The sequence below is a fragment of the Larus michahellis genome, chromosome 1, assembly GCF_964199755.1.
Source record: "Larus michahellis chromosome 1, bLarMic1.1, whole genome shotgun sequence".
NCBI lineage: Eukaryota > Metazoa > Chordata > Aves > Charadriiformes > Laridae > Larus > Larus michahellis.
In genome coordinates, this window is record NC_133896.1 from 211516243 (window position 1) to 211530487 (window position 14245).

The 14245-nt window shown below is 43.0% G+C and overlaps 1 protein-coding gene across 10 annotated transcripts in view; it reads right to left on the reverse strand.

Moving 5' to 3' along the window:
- Window positions 1-14245, reverse strand: part of FAT3 (FAT atypical cadherin 3) — a 427575-nt gene that overhangs the window by 49126 nt on the left and 364204 nt on the right. For all 10 annotated transcript variants that reach the window (XR_012585081.1, XM_074571548.1, XM_074571528.1 and 7 more), the window contains 3 exons: window positions 5537-5926; window positions 2879-3093; window positions 2055-2192 (listed from right to left, as the gene is read on the reverse strand). Coding sequence is in view for 9 of the 10 variants with exons in the window: in XM_074571548.1 (XP_074427649.1) it covers window positions 2055-2192; window positions 2879-3093; window positions 5537-5926 (743 nt within the window). In the remaining variant the exon portion in view is untranslated. The remainder of the gene's footprint in view (window positions 1-2054; window positions 2193-2878; window positions 3094-5536; window positions 5927-14245) is intronic.

Consider the following 14245-nt stretch of genomic DNA (forward strand, 5'->3'; position numbering starts at 1 on the left):
CATAAACGACTCAGCACGGTGTGGGCAGCTCAGTGCATCACCCGTGGGCCCTCTACGCACATATGTGCCCGTGCCGGAGGTGTGAGCGTATGTGACAATTTGCAAAAGCTCTGTCTATGCACAGCTTATGGATGACAGTTTGGTTTTATGCACTGCGTCCGTATGTCGGCCTCCTTACGTCTTACGACTGCTTTTTACTGTATATCGCTCCCCGCTCCACGGGAAGAGCTGCTGACACGTCTGCCGTGAATCCTTCCACGGGGGAGCGAGCAAAGGGCAAAACGTGCGACAGATAAAACATCCCGCTCCAGCCTCTCGGTGTGGGCCTGAAGAGGAGAAAAACATGCCCCTGCAGAAGGGAACGATGTAATATTAAAGGGTTTTTTTCAGGGTGGGAGGAAAGCCAAAGCCATCTGAAAAATAGAAGCCCTTTGGGTAGGAGGGAGGAGTACAGGCTAAGCCTACGAAACAAGGGGGCTCTTCTGGGATGTGGGACCACCCTAAAGTTGAAGGAAACATTTTTCGAGGTGATGTAGAGAGGAGAAAGACTGTGATTTGGTGGGGGCATAGCAGCAGAGGAGGGAGGAAGAATCCTGAATGATGTAAAGTCAAGAAACTGAGGCAGAGAATGAAAAGATTTTTTTCCCCCTTTTGAGTTTTAATATGTAGTTCTAGCTAAAAATCAAGATTGACAGTTTTGTGGGGTCTTTCCCAAATTTTGTGTGTGTTTGCTTTCATTTCCGTGTATCCCAGAAAGGTAGATGGCAAAACTCATGCTTTCTATGTGATTACAGCTCCGGTAACGAGTTTCCTTAAACCACTGAAATCTGGGAGTCAGCACTGCCTCTGGGGATCTACAGCAGATGGGGCATCATGTAGCATTTTCCCTGAAGGGGTCAGGAACACCTGTGTCTAGGAAATGTGCCAAGGAGGCAAAGAAAAAGACAATATCACAGGTTATTTTAACCGATGGAAACTTTGGAAAATGCAGATCTAACAGAACCGGCGTTAAACATGCACACCCCGGTGAGGCTGAATGTGTGCGCCTGAATACAGATGTACGTGAGTGCACCTCGGACACTTAAAAAAATCATATTAAGAAATTAAGCCTGTGCCACGTAAGAGAAATATATTACATCACATTTGTAACGTGCACAGCCATTGTTACTCCCCTGTCCTCGGCGGTCTGCGGCAAAGTCATTCTGCCACCAAACACTGACAATTTAATCCTGCCTTTGTGATAATACAGAAGGGGTATTTGCCACTGTTTTAAGCAGTAGGGAGTTTTTCCAGCTGAGTCCATAGCAATCAGCTTCCCTGGTTTTGCAGAGGCATTGCTCAGAGGCAGAAGGCACGGGTTTCTTTATGTGTTGCAAGACTTTTGAAGCCATGTCGCACACTCCTGCCCTGCTAGTAGCACAGGCGACTGTATTTGTTTGTTGTTTTTTTTTCCCCCGAAAGCTGCTAATTGCTAGCTATGGTGAAATGGTGATAAATCACCCTGAACGAATAATCTAGTGAGCAAACAAAGCGGCAGAATCTGTTTAATGAAGCACTCTCTCACTTTTGGTACAGCCTAGCCACTTCATAACATCGCCTCCCCAGTGACATGTTTTGCAGAGCGCTAATTAATGGCTGAGGTTTCAGCTCGGTGCCCGGTGCCACAATCTGGAGGATGTTGCAATCGCCCAGTTGCACACACGGCTGCACGTGTGCGCTTGCACGCGCAGGAGCGAGGAGGCAGCTCATTAGCACAGCAACAGCTGCCGGTGGCACCGCAGGAGAAACCCAGGGTTGCTTTTTCTCCCCGAGCTGGCCTCCGCTGCTGTGTCGGTGCAGGATGGGAACGCTAGCAGAGCTGTTGGTTTGTAAGTAGGACTGGGGATAAGGCTGGGGTGGGAAGAAGTGGAATGACATTAGAAAGACCTGTTGGAGCATCTTAGGCTGATTGCTGCAGAGTATAAAAGAAGCTTCTTGAAAGTGAGCTAGCAGCAGAGCTGAGATCAACACACATCTGCAAGTCATTGTAAGTTAAGAAGTCCCACGTGTCTTACCCTTTCTCGATCCAATTTCTTTTTAACCTTCACGAGTCCCAAAACAGGATCAACTGAAAATTCATTGTCTCGATCCCCATTCACTATGGAAAAATGAATCTGGCCGTTGGAAGGGCTATCCAGATCTTCTGCTATCAACTTTTTTAAGAGAAGAATGAAAATTAGCAAAAAAAAAATAAAAATATTAAGCCATCTGTATGATACGTTAATTGCTCAACACCCCAAAAGGTAAGACTTCATATTCCATCAGACCAGTTACATCTGAACTGCACACCTCCATAGTATCAAACCAATCAGGGTTTGATAGGAGGCTCCCCTTGGACCTTTTCAAAATTCTAGCATCAAAACACAACACAGTATTTTCATCTTAATATTCCATGGCGCACTTTCTTTCTGGATTAACAAGTTCAAGGACGAGAGCATTGTGAGGTTTGGGTATGGTACACTGCACACCAGACTGAACAGACACCAGTACTACGTGATACAAATATTATGCTTTTCACTGAAAAGTTGAATTCTGCCTTTCCAATAAAACCCACTTGTTTCTAGCTGACTCATGAAATGCAGTGCCTTAAACATGCCATTACTCTTTGACAGCACACTGGGGTTAAAAAGAAACAGTCAGTGCTACTGCTACTTTCTTTTTGGGGGAAAACTGGCAGCAGCCTGGAAAGCAGTAGGAGATGCAGAGTATTGGCTAGAGAACAGTTTGGGTGATTCAAGATACAGTAGTTATCATTATTAACTGGTGCAGCAGTATTCTATTGAAGGTCAAGTGGCAGAGGGCTTCATCCCACCTAAACGATGCGCACGGCCTCACTCACCATTATCACCGAATCACCAATGGCGGCGTCCTCGCTGATGACTGCGCTGTAGACCGCCTGGCTGAATTTCGGTGCGTTGTCATTAACATCTGTCACGTTTACGTTCACAGTCGTAACAGCGCTCAGAGCTGGAGTACCTCCATCTTTTGCTTCCACTATTAAGTAGAAATCCTTACACGATTCATAATCCAAAGCTTCAAAAATGGAAATGGCTCCTTTGAAGCAAGGGAGGGAGTGTCAACAGCCATTGAAAAACAAATAATGCTATGGACTAAGGGATCTGACTGTAGTAAACAGTACAGCATGCTATTTATCACCATGGCACACATACCAAATATGTTGTTTTAACTGTAACGCTGCCCAATCCAATAAAAATGTTTGGTCAGGTTTCTGCTGCTGTCGTTTGATTAAAGAATGATGCCAATTGCACTTGGGCTGACTCTGCAGAAAGGACCTTCACAAGGCATGAAGCAATGGATGGTTTCTGATGAAAATAACTTTTATTATACCAGTATTGTAGATGGAGAAGTGGGAGCCATATCCACCCATTTGCCTGGGCTCATACACAAAGCCTGTGGGAGAACCGAATGCCGACTCTGGAAATCAGCCCTGACAAGTCAACAGAAATTCACTCCCACGTAATTAACTTCTCATGAATTAAATACAAATGAATGGGCTATGAATACCTTTGAGAAATCAGTTCTCTATCATTTATGTGATTAAACAGGGACTTCCCCGCTCACCTAGGTTTATAAATATTGGGTTCCCCCACCACACAATCAAAACTAAGACTGTCTGTAAGTTGACTCACTTTGCGGATAGAAATTATTTTAATGCAAGCCCTCCACATGTTTCCCATGTACCCACAACCTTAGCAAGAAGGGGGGAGTGGGTTGCGCACAGATTACTAGTGATGCCTTGAAGGAGGTAATACTGGGCATGGCAGGAAAGACTTAAATGCAAATCCTTGACCTTGGCAAGCCGAATCTTTTTTCAGTACAGACCCATCAGGAGCAGGGATGTATGGGGCTTAAAGGTCATTTAGTCCAACTGCTGCCCAACACAGGTCAGCTAAACCTAATAATTCTTGAAAGTACTTATCTCTGATGTTCTTATAAACCTCCAACAACATTAGTTTCCTAACCTTCTTAGGAAATGTATTCAAGTACTTAATAATCATTACAGTTAGGAATTTCTTCCTATCATTTAACTGAGATAATCCAAATGCAATTTAAGCCCATTTAAAACTTCTTTTCTCACAACTGGGCATGAAGAACAGTTTATTCCCCTCCTCTTCGTAGGTACTTTTTACAAGCTTGAATACTAACAGCATGTCTTCTCTTTTCTAGCTTAAATAGCCTCAATTCCTTCAGTCTTTCCTGGTAAGCCACATTTTACAGACCTCGGATCATTCTTCTTAATCTCGTCTGGGCTCTCTCCAAATGAATCCTACCTTTCAGCATGACTTGCTGGAAGCAGGAGCCCTGAAGAGAAGCTTCCAAGTGGCTAGCAGAGAGCTCCCACTGATAAATGGTGTGAAGGACATTATTCTTCAAGCCCTGATCAGGCATGCTACATCAGCACCCGTCTGTCTGGAAACAGAGTTCCTGCCTCTAAACCGATAATAATGGAGCTGTCACACATTAATGAATAATAAATAGTTTTGGGTTTTTTTCCCCATGTGATTAAGCTTCATTATGGGGTTTTATTGATTTATCTCCTTGGCTTCATTGTCAAATGTGAAGTTAAGTATCGCTGTCTAGGCGTATTTATGTTTAAATTTTGTTAGCACTAATCAACATTATGAAGATAACAGACAACACACAATTATGGTTAAGTCCCTTACACGTAAGGCAGTGGCCTCTGCAGAGTGGGGAGAGATTTTTGTGCACAGTAATATAAATGACACAAGGCATCATTTTGAGATTGTCCAGGTTACTGGTTACTACAGCTGCACCCAAACAAGCGTTACCTTCAGCTTTCAAATACAAGATTGTTAACTGTCTGTTGATGGATTGAAACCTCAAAAAGGGTAAAGAGTATATCCCACTACGGAAATTCAAAGAAAATGAGTCATTTGGACCAAATAAGGCAACTTTTCTTAGTATTTCTTAAAGGAAGCAGCAGTATGTTTTTAAAATTTGTGACGTATAACCAGAAAAAACCCCAAACCATGGCTGAAGTCAACTGTCAGACAGCACAAATCAGGAGCAACCTAAGTCAGCGAAGACATATACAGCTGTAGAAACGGCAGTCACCGCCTGACATGTTGGGACTGCCAGCTATTTGGTCCTGGTTGCACTGTCTGATGCTTGCTAAGGTCCAGACTGTTGAGGCTGTACTCAGCTGGCAAGCAGGTAAACATTGCAAGTGTTCATCACTGCACAGTTTGGCTAATGGGTTGTCACATCTACATTGACTTCAACAGACATACTAATGGAAAAAAGTATTCTCCACTTGAGCTGGGGCAGCGGAGTGTGACCATAATTTACATCACTCTCCAATCTAAAATTGGTTTTTAACTGTGCAACTAATTCCACATTGACAAGCTCTGAGTCTCTGTCCCTGGAAATTTTTTGGTCCAGGAGCTTTCCCCAAAGCATTCACGTTTTTCTGACACTTTCGTTTTGCATTACAAGTAAAAGCCACTTTACAAACCTGTTTTTGAGTTAATCCTGAACTTCCCTTTCTCATTCCCTGATCTGATGAGATAGGCAATCTCAGCATTAGTGCCAATGTCTTGGCTTGTAGCAAAAACAGAAAGGACTTCAGTGCCAGGTGAGGTGTCTTCAGGTACTGTGACGAGATAATCTCTTCTTTCAAACACAGGGGGGTTGTCATTAATATCTAGCACTGTAATGGTAACGGTGGCAAACGAGGATAAGGTCAGCACAATGCTCTGATCTGAGGCCTTTACACTGATGTTGTAGGAAGACTGAAGCTCTCTATCAAGTGGATGCTCCAAAATAATGATTCCTGATGACCGGTCAACTGAGAAGTAACCATCTGCGGAGTCTGCCAGGGAATAGGTAACTTTTCTGTTCACACCTGAAAGAGAAGCACATGTGAAAATGATAAAGTGAAACAAAAAAAACAACAGCCTCTTCCCATCTAACAGAAACCCTAAGCAAAATCTGCTATCACACCGATCATTTCCAATGGAGTGGAGCACATGGAGGTAGGAGCACCCGCGGGTACAGTATTGGGAGATCAGGACACGCTCTTCTCACATGTCAAATCCCCACGGGCAAGTTAAGTTCCTTCCCTTATCTTGATACTTCTTTAAAAGATCACTTTGCAGAACTGCTGTGTAATGAAACTTGAAAGCAGAATCCAGATATGGTGCTTGCCTAGAAAAGCTTACAATTGAATTAGATGAGACAGGCAGAATGCTGAAATTGGAAATGTCTCTGAGCACATCTTGAAGGAATAGAAATGTACATAAGGGAAAAATAAACCCATAAAAATACATCAAGTGGCACAGAATGTACTTGCTACCAGTGCTGCTTTGATTCCACTGTTGAGCAGCAAAATATTATCATAACATGATACCTGTTAGACAAAAGCTGCATCAAACAACTCCCGCCAGAATCTGGACACTTTAGAAAGGAAAGTCCCCCATTCCCCCAATTAGACAGTGAAAATGGAGTGGTACAAAAGATACCCTGTGTTTTTCACATCCTGCCTGTGTTTCCCAACACATAACACCTATCCACCCGGCTGCTGAATATGCAGATCTAGGCTAAGGTTGTTGTCAGTAATAAGGCCTGAGGGGAAGGTACTGACTTGGTTGCTTGCCGCACTACAGTGGGATAGCCATTTCAAATCTAATTAAAAGTGAACACAGACACAACCTAATTCAACTCCCCTGATGCGGGTTGATTTTGTGATTTGGTCCTGAGTGCTGCATTAAGAGATTATAACTAAAGCACAAAAGATCCACTAAAATGGAGAGTCTCTGTTGTTAACATCTCTCACTTGAGCATTTGCTGCCCTTTTTGTCGGAGAGCAGACTTTACAAGCCTGACATTAATCAGATGAACAAGAGCTACCAATCCCTTCTAGGCATATTTTGTTAATTTAAAATTTGTGACAGTATTATTCTGCTTTCCGGCAGCAAAGCATTGTAGAAATGTCTGATCAAAAGCAGCACAAATCACATTTGTTTTCTGCTTGATGTAGCAGGAGTAGAGCATTCACACAAGGGGGAGCTGGGAGACTCTTTCTTCAATCACATGCACATAAAAACTAGAGCAACTACAAAGTCCCAGACCCTACTCGCACAGCGTTTGGAATTACTATTTGGCCTCTTCAGGGAATAGGGTTTTTATGTGGTGCGTGAGACACCAGAGTATATTTCAAACATTCAAATGTCTTTAAAACACTGAAAAGTTTAAATGGCAGTATTGCAATGAACTTCCCCCCCCCGCAATCACAGCAGAACCTCTCTATTCAGCATGGGATCAGAAATGTGAAAAATACAGTGAGGCCCTCCTTCAGCAAAACAGGCAAGGCAGCTGAGGAGGTGACTCCTGTCCTACAGATGAGGAACCGAGCTCAGCCCATGAACTAGATGGCAGAGGCCCCATCCCTGGAAGTGTTCAAGGCCAGGCCGGATGAGGCTTTGAGCAGCCTGGTGTAGTGGGAGGTGTCCCTGCCCATGGCAGAGGGGTTGGAACTAGATGATCCCTAAAGGTCCCTTCCAACCTGAACCATTCTATGATTCTATGATAAATGCTCTGTCAGCTGACAATCACCCAAACTGACAGAAGTGAAAAAAAGGATTAAAACCCTCTGGGAAGTGGAAGGTTTTGAGGGTCTGAATGGCAGGAGGTGTGTCTACATCTCCAGCAGGGGAGGATCTCCTTCTGCTAGAAATCTTCCTCGAACTTCTACTTACAAAGAGGGACAGACCTGACCAGAACGATTAATGAGCTAGTAATTAGAGCTGATCCCTGGGGATGTTGGAAAAGGGGATTTTGCCTATTCAGAGCATGTAGTTGAACACCCAACCTACACATGAGTTTTAACTGTAAAGCTATTTAGTATTCTGTACTGGGCTCTCTTGATGTCTGCCAGTTTCTACATAGAATTAAATACTTCTCTGAAGAAGGGACCTTAACTTACACATTCCAGGCGTACGTGTCTGTGACTGCAGGAGAGCCTTAGTCTGGTTTGAGTTTTTCTCTGGCACAAAAACCTATTTGATACTACAGGATACCTTGTCACAAGACAGAAGAATCAGATAGCACGGTCTTTAAAGGCATAAATAGCTAGAAAGGAGATGGTCTACCCATGACTCGCATCTTGAAATACCCCAAAACTTCATCAAGAATATTTTGCAAGGAGGAGTTGGGAGATACAGAATTTGGTGCATGTGACGCCACGTAGGGTGAGTTTACATACAAGAAGTGATAACTCTGGTGATTGCAATCTGATTGATATATTATCAGACCACTCTCCTTGTGTTCTACTTCCTAAAGGTGATGTCCAATAACAAACACAATATGAATAATGTTTTTTGATAAGTGATTGCTAGTAATCCTACAATGGAGACAGACTATGGTGTTCTGGTTGCTAACACTAATACAAGGGATTTTTAGGCAGAAATGGCGAGAGTTACTTCTTGAAGACAAATGCTTTTATTTTTCCTTCCTGGTAAACAAGAGAGGAATACAGAAGTTCCAAGGATGTGGGTTATCTTTTACCAGTCTGGTTTGACAATGAAAACAGTCTTATTTTTCCCATGTGACCTGGAGGAAAAGCTCTTACAGGTGAAAATGCTATTTTATGCAAGGAGAGACAGAAGATCAGGCCAGAGGACCTGAGCTGGGACACTTACACGTACCAAACCTTAGTGGCTTTCTGCCTGAATGCGGAGGCAGAATAGAAGGAGAAATCCAGAAACAGATCTCAGCTGCCTGCTGACCTTCTCCCACAGTGTTTTGTGGGGCTGCAGTTTAACACTCGCTTCTTGGGACGAAAATTAATTCAATGAAAAGCTGGGGCAGAAACAGCAGTTTGAAGAAAGCGCTGTGTTACATCGATAGCTGTTTCCACTCAGCTTCCTGACCCAAGGCTGGAAACAAAATGGGCATGAGGCAAGGGTGAAGTGGGAAGTTATTTCTACTGAAATCCAAAATGCTTTAGTCCAGGGGCTACCATCTGCTGAGAGAGAAGCATCCACTAGTGCATGTCAATGGCATCCCTACCGTGGAGGCGATGGTAGATTCTGCTGTGACTATAAAGGAGATGTTTTCTGTGGAAAGGAAACAACTGCTCCAACACCATGGTTCCTGCACTGGTAAAGAGAGCAATCCTCCCACACTGCCTGCCCACAGCTGTTGGGGGATTAATATTTGCAAACTGTGTTGAGTCTATTCATTTACTCACTTAACTTCTCAGATTTCTAAGGTGCCAATCACGAACATAAGCTATTTGAACATGGAAAGCTTTGCAGGAATTACTATTACTATAAGAGGATTGCAGTACATTTTTTAAATAAAGGAAAAAGCAAGCACATTTTCTATTTAGACGTGTATTAGCATATGATAGAATATTGCCCTTTGCTAAATCTCTGGTGTGAAGAGCTTGTACAACACAGAGCCGTCTAGTACCGCAAATGCCAGCCTTCACACGGGGTTTTTTTCTTGTTTTCTTCTGTACCAAAACAAAGGGGCATGCACTGAATGTCACATAATGACATCTTCTATGTCATTACTACTTTAAATAGCACCAGAGAAATAAAATAACCAACTTCTCTTTATAATTCAGGAGTATCAAATTCCTCCTTGTCTAAGAATCATTTAGGTTGAAAAGGACCTTTAAGATCATCGAGTCCAAACTTTAACCTAGCACTGCCAAGTCCACCACCAAACTACGCTCTTAAGCACCACATCTACATGTCTTTTAAATACCTCCAGGGGTGGTGACTCCACCACTACCCTGGGCAGCCTGTTCCAATGCTTGACAACCCTTTTGGTGAAGAAATTTTTCCTAATATCCAATCTAAACCTCCCCTGGCACAACTTGAGGTTGTTTCCTCTTGTCCTATCGCCCGTTACTTGGGAGAAGAGACCGACCCCCACCTCGCTACACCCTCCTTTCAGGCAGTTGCAGAGAGTGATGAGGTCTCCCCTCAGCCTCCTTTTCTCCAGGCTGAACACCCCCAGCTCCCTCAGCCACTCCTCATAAGACTTGTGCTCCAGACCCCTCACCAGCTCCGGTGCCCTTCTCTGGACCCGCTCCAGCAGCTCAATGCCCCTCCTGTCCTGAGGGGCCCAAAACTGAACACAGTACTCGAGGTGCAGCTCAGTTGAAAATGGTGGTGTTACGACACAGTTTGATCCAGACCGACACCAATTAAAAGACTGAGCATGAACACAACAGACGCAATTCCCATGACAGTGAGTTTCTGCAGTGAACATTACCTGCCGACTGCATCACACACAAACTAAAATTTACATGTATTAAAGACCATACATAGTGTGTTTCTCCTTTCTGTTTTCATCTGTCACCCTGAACTCATTATTTAATGTGTTTCCCTAAGTTTAGCTAGCCCACTTGTTCTTGTTTATCTCTGGAAAATGATGCTTAACTTTGTCATCTGCTCATTTTAATTTTGAAAACTTATGGAAAGAAAAATAATGGCAAGCATTAAAAATACACAAACAAGAAGTAAAACAGAAAGCTGTCCAGAAAGAGAACTGTAAAGAAAGTTCTTTATCAATTTAGCAGTCATTTGCAAACATGGTATCTGATTATTGTGGTTCCTCTTGCCTCTATCTTTCATGGTGTGACTATCAACACTGGCATGTTCCTATAGCCTTTCCTGATTACCCAAACGTTAACGACAACACCAATTAATGGAAGTTAAAAGTCCACAACTTCATTAACAGCAAACAAGAAAAGACGAATACTAAACCAGATTTTATAATACTCTACTCCATCATTTTGAGATGAAAGAGAAAAATCTTGCCAGAAGTACCTTGCTGAACTGTGGAAGAATATATAGCCCCATAGGGAAAGATATTTCAAGTGATTTTTACAACTTAAGCAGAAAAGCTGGCCAAGTTCAATCCATAACACCGCTACCGAGACAGGCTTTCAGTACTTTGACCCTTTTCTGTGGGGAAACGATAGCCTTAACCCCGAAGGCCTTTACTCACAGCAGCGCTCCATTGGAGTCAGGGTACCATGGGATGAAAGCAGGGCCACAGAGGACAGAGATGAAGATAACAATCCTTTGCTGAAGAGAAATATTGGACAGAAACAGCAGGCATAACCTTTTAGTGGTATGATACCTTCCACGGGTGTCTGAAACCCTGCTTTCTGTTTCGGCTGGGTCACGTGTTGTCTTTTTTTTTAATGAGATGTGGATGGTTGGCTCACCCTTTATATAGTCCAGGGTACTGGCTTACATGATTTTACACAAATACTTGTTTCCATCAGCGCTCCTGAGTGATTCACTTCCTCGTGCTGATCAGGCATAAGCTTGGTGAGTTTCACAGAATCACAGAATGGTCGGGTTGGAAGGGACCTCTGGAGACCATCCCGTCCAACCCCCTGCCAGAGCAGGGTCACCCAGAGCAGGTTGCACAGGAACACGTCCAGGCGGGTTTGGAATGTCTCCAGAGATGGAGACTCCACCAGCTCTCTGGGCAGCCTGTGCCAGGGCTCTGTCACCCTCAAAGTAAAGAAGTTCCTCCTCATGTTTAGGTGGAATTTCCTATGGTCAAGTTTGTGCCCATTACCTCTTGTCCTGTTGCCGGGCACCACTGAAAAAAGCCTGGCCCCACCCTCCTGACAACCACCCTTTAAGTATTTATAAGTCTAATATACTTATATTCCTGAAATGGGGGAGCCCGTTTTGGATACACTTGATTTCAGGTTACACACTGCAGCTGACAACATTGGGCAACATAGCCTGAAGCAATGGAATGCACACGTAGAGAGATATATATAGAAAAATATAGGCATGTATGTATGTATGTTAACAATGTCTTGGAAATCTCAAAAAGTAAATAAATAGCAATGAGAGAGTATGGAGATAGCAGGAATCTTGGGAGGTCATCTAATTTATCCCTGCACAAAGAAAGGATGGATGCAATTTATCCCCAAACACAGGCCTATCCTTTGATCATGAACTTGCATAACCTCCTTGAATAACATCCCCCAGTGCCTCGCTTTTCTTACAACTAAAAATCTTGCTCTGGCTTTTTGCTGAGATCGAATAAAAATAATAAAAGACGAGGGGGGAAAAAAAAAACAAAGGTTGACTTCCTTCCTCAGAGCTACTTGTCTGATATCTGAAGACTGTTATACTTTATCATCTCACTTCTCTTTCCCCTGGCACCCCCTTGTCAAGTGTTTTAATATTTCCTGGTAGCACACATTTTCCAGACCTGTGATCTTTCTTGTAAATCTCCAGGTAGCCCACATCTTCCTGGAGGTGCTGTACCCAAAGCACGACACAGCCTTTCAGGTCAGGATTTGCCAACACCAAGTAAATAGAAAGAACTACTTCTGTTTTCCAGCATTACTCTTGTTTACCTATTTCATTAAAGTATTCGCCTTTCCACACCAGTATGAAAGTGTAAACATATATTCAGCCTGTGATTCACCATCATACAGCTGCTTCTCCGCAGTTCTGCTGCCCAATCAGTCATTACCCAAGCAATATTGGTGCACTTGGTTACTCTTATTTAAACAGAGGATTTCACATTTATCTTGATGACTTGCATCGTATTTTTCCAAACCCTTTTCCAGCTGTTAAATCCCACAACTACGACTTTGACACTATCCAGGGTACTTGCAGCCCCATCCTGCTCTCCAACACCTAGCAATGCAGACCCTCTGCCTACTTACCCACTCAGGAATTAAAATAAGAGCAATGCTGCACCCAGTACCTTCCTTAACATATCCCTCCAGTGTGACAGTCATTACAAACTCACCTGATGACAGTTTCATGTAAACCACGTTTCCCTAGCTTGCTTATAAAAATATCATGCAGCACAATGTCAAAAGCCTCACTAAACCTAAGCCATACCACCCATAATATTTCTTTCTACGTAGCCTCTTCGCATGTTGCAGAATGAAATGAGATTGGTTCGTTGACTTCTGCTTGCTGAACAGAAACCAGCTCTTAGTCATCTTGATACACATATACTCATTATTTTAATGCAAGCTGGGTGACTAAGTTCCCCTGACTACCTATCTGCAGCTTTAAAAATCTGGCCCTTTGAAAGATTCAACAACAGGGTCATATAGACTGAGCGCTTACAGGATTGGGTCTCCTGAGTGCCTAGGCACGGGAAGCCAAATAAGCAATGTGAAGTAGGGCTTGTTTAGGCAGAAACCTAAGCTTTCCATCATAATCCCCAAACAACTTGTTTGTTTACCTCCTAACACTAGGTAAGTCTAGACTCCACAGAGCCCATTATTTTTTATTTGGCAATTTTTCAGGGGCCCAATATGCTGTATCTCTGCATTCCTAGAAGTGCTTCTGCCTTTATTAAGAAGGCAAAAGCTAGGTTTTCTCATGAACAACTCAGAGGGTGAACCTGGACCAGGACTGGCCAGCCCACTGGGGGATGTGGGACATTGACCTCCCGCTCTTCTTATGGAAGAGAAGCCTAACAGTAAGGACACCTTTCCAGGAAGGAGGAGTACGTTGCCAAAGACTATTACTTTTCATTGAACAAGCCCTGGGGAACAGAGCCCAGAACCCAGTCACCCACCAGGCTATAGAGCAAGGCTCACTCCTGACTTTTTTTTTTTTTTTGTTCCCTCTGGCTAATTCCTGAACCCTTTTTCAAAACAGCTTCAGTGACAGTGGAAAGTAACCCCTACTCCAACTATAACCCTTACTTATGCCATGCTGTTTTGCATAGCTGCAGAAAAAGGAATTAATAATTCAGTTCTTCCAGATCCTGCATTAGTGCAGTGAACCCTGGGCTATTTTAAAAGTCAGTGAGGCAAAGACGTAGATAAAGATATAGGAAGCTCCATGTATGTTTTAAAGAGAATGAGCCATCGTCTGGAAAGTATCTAATTATATTTATTTTACAAACACTCAGACAATATCCAGAAATATCGTCTAGCTAGTGCTGGCTTCATTGCCAAAGTTTGCTACCTATTAGTTGTTGAGTTTTAGCAAATCTTCTGTCCTATTATCTCTGTTATTCTTATCCATCTTTCAATCCTTGTTTTTTTCTTATTTTTCAGATCCTGAATGCCTCAAAAGTTTCTTGAGCCATTTTAAGGGACCTGCACAACATACACAAACATGCAAATTAGAGGTTTGCTGTATGCTGGCTTTACCAGCAAATGTCAAAATCAATATCTATTTCAGCATTTTTATTTTTT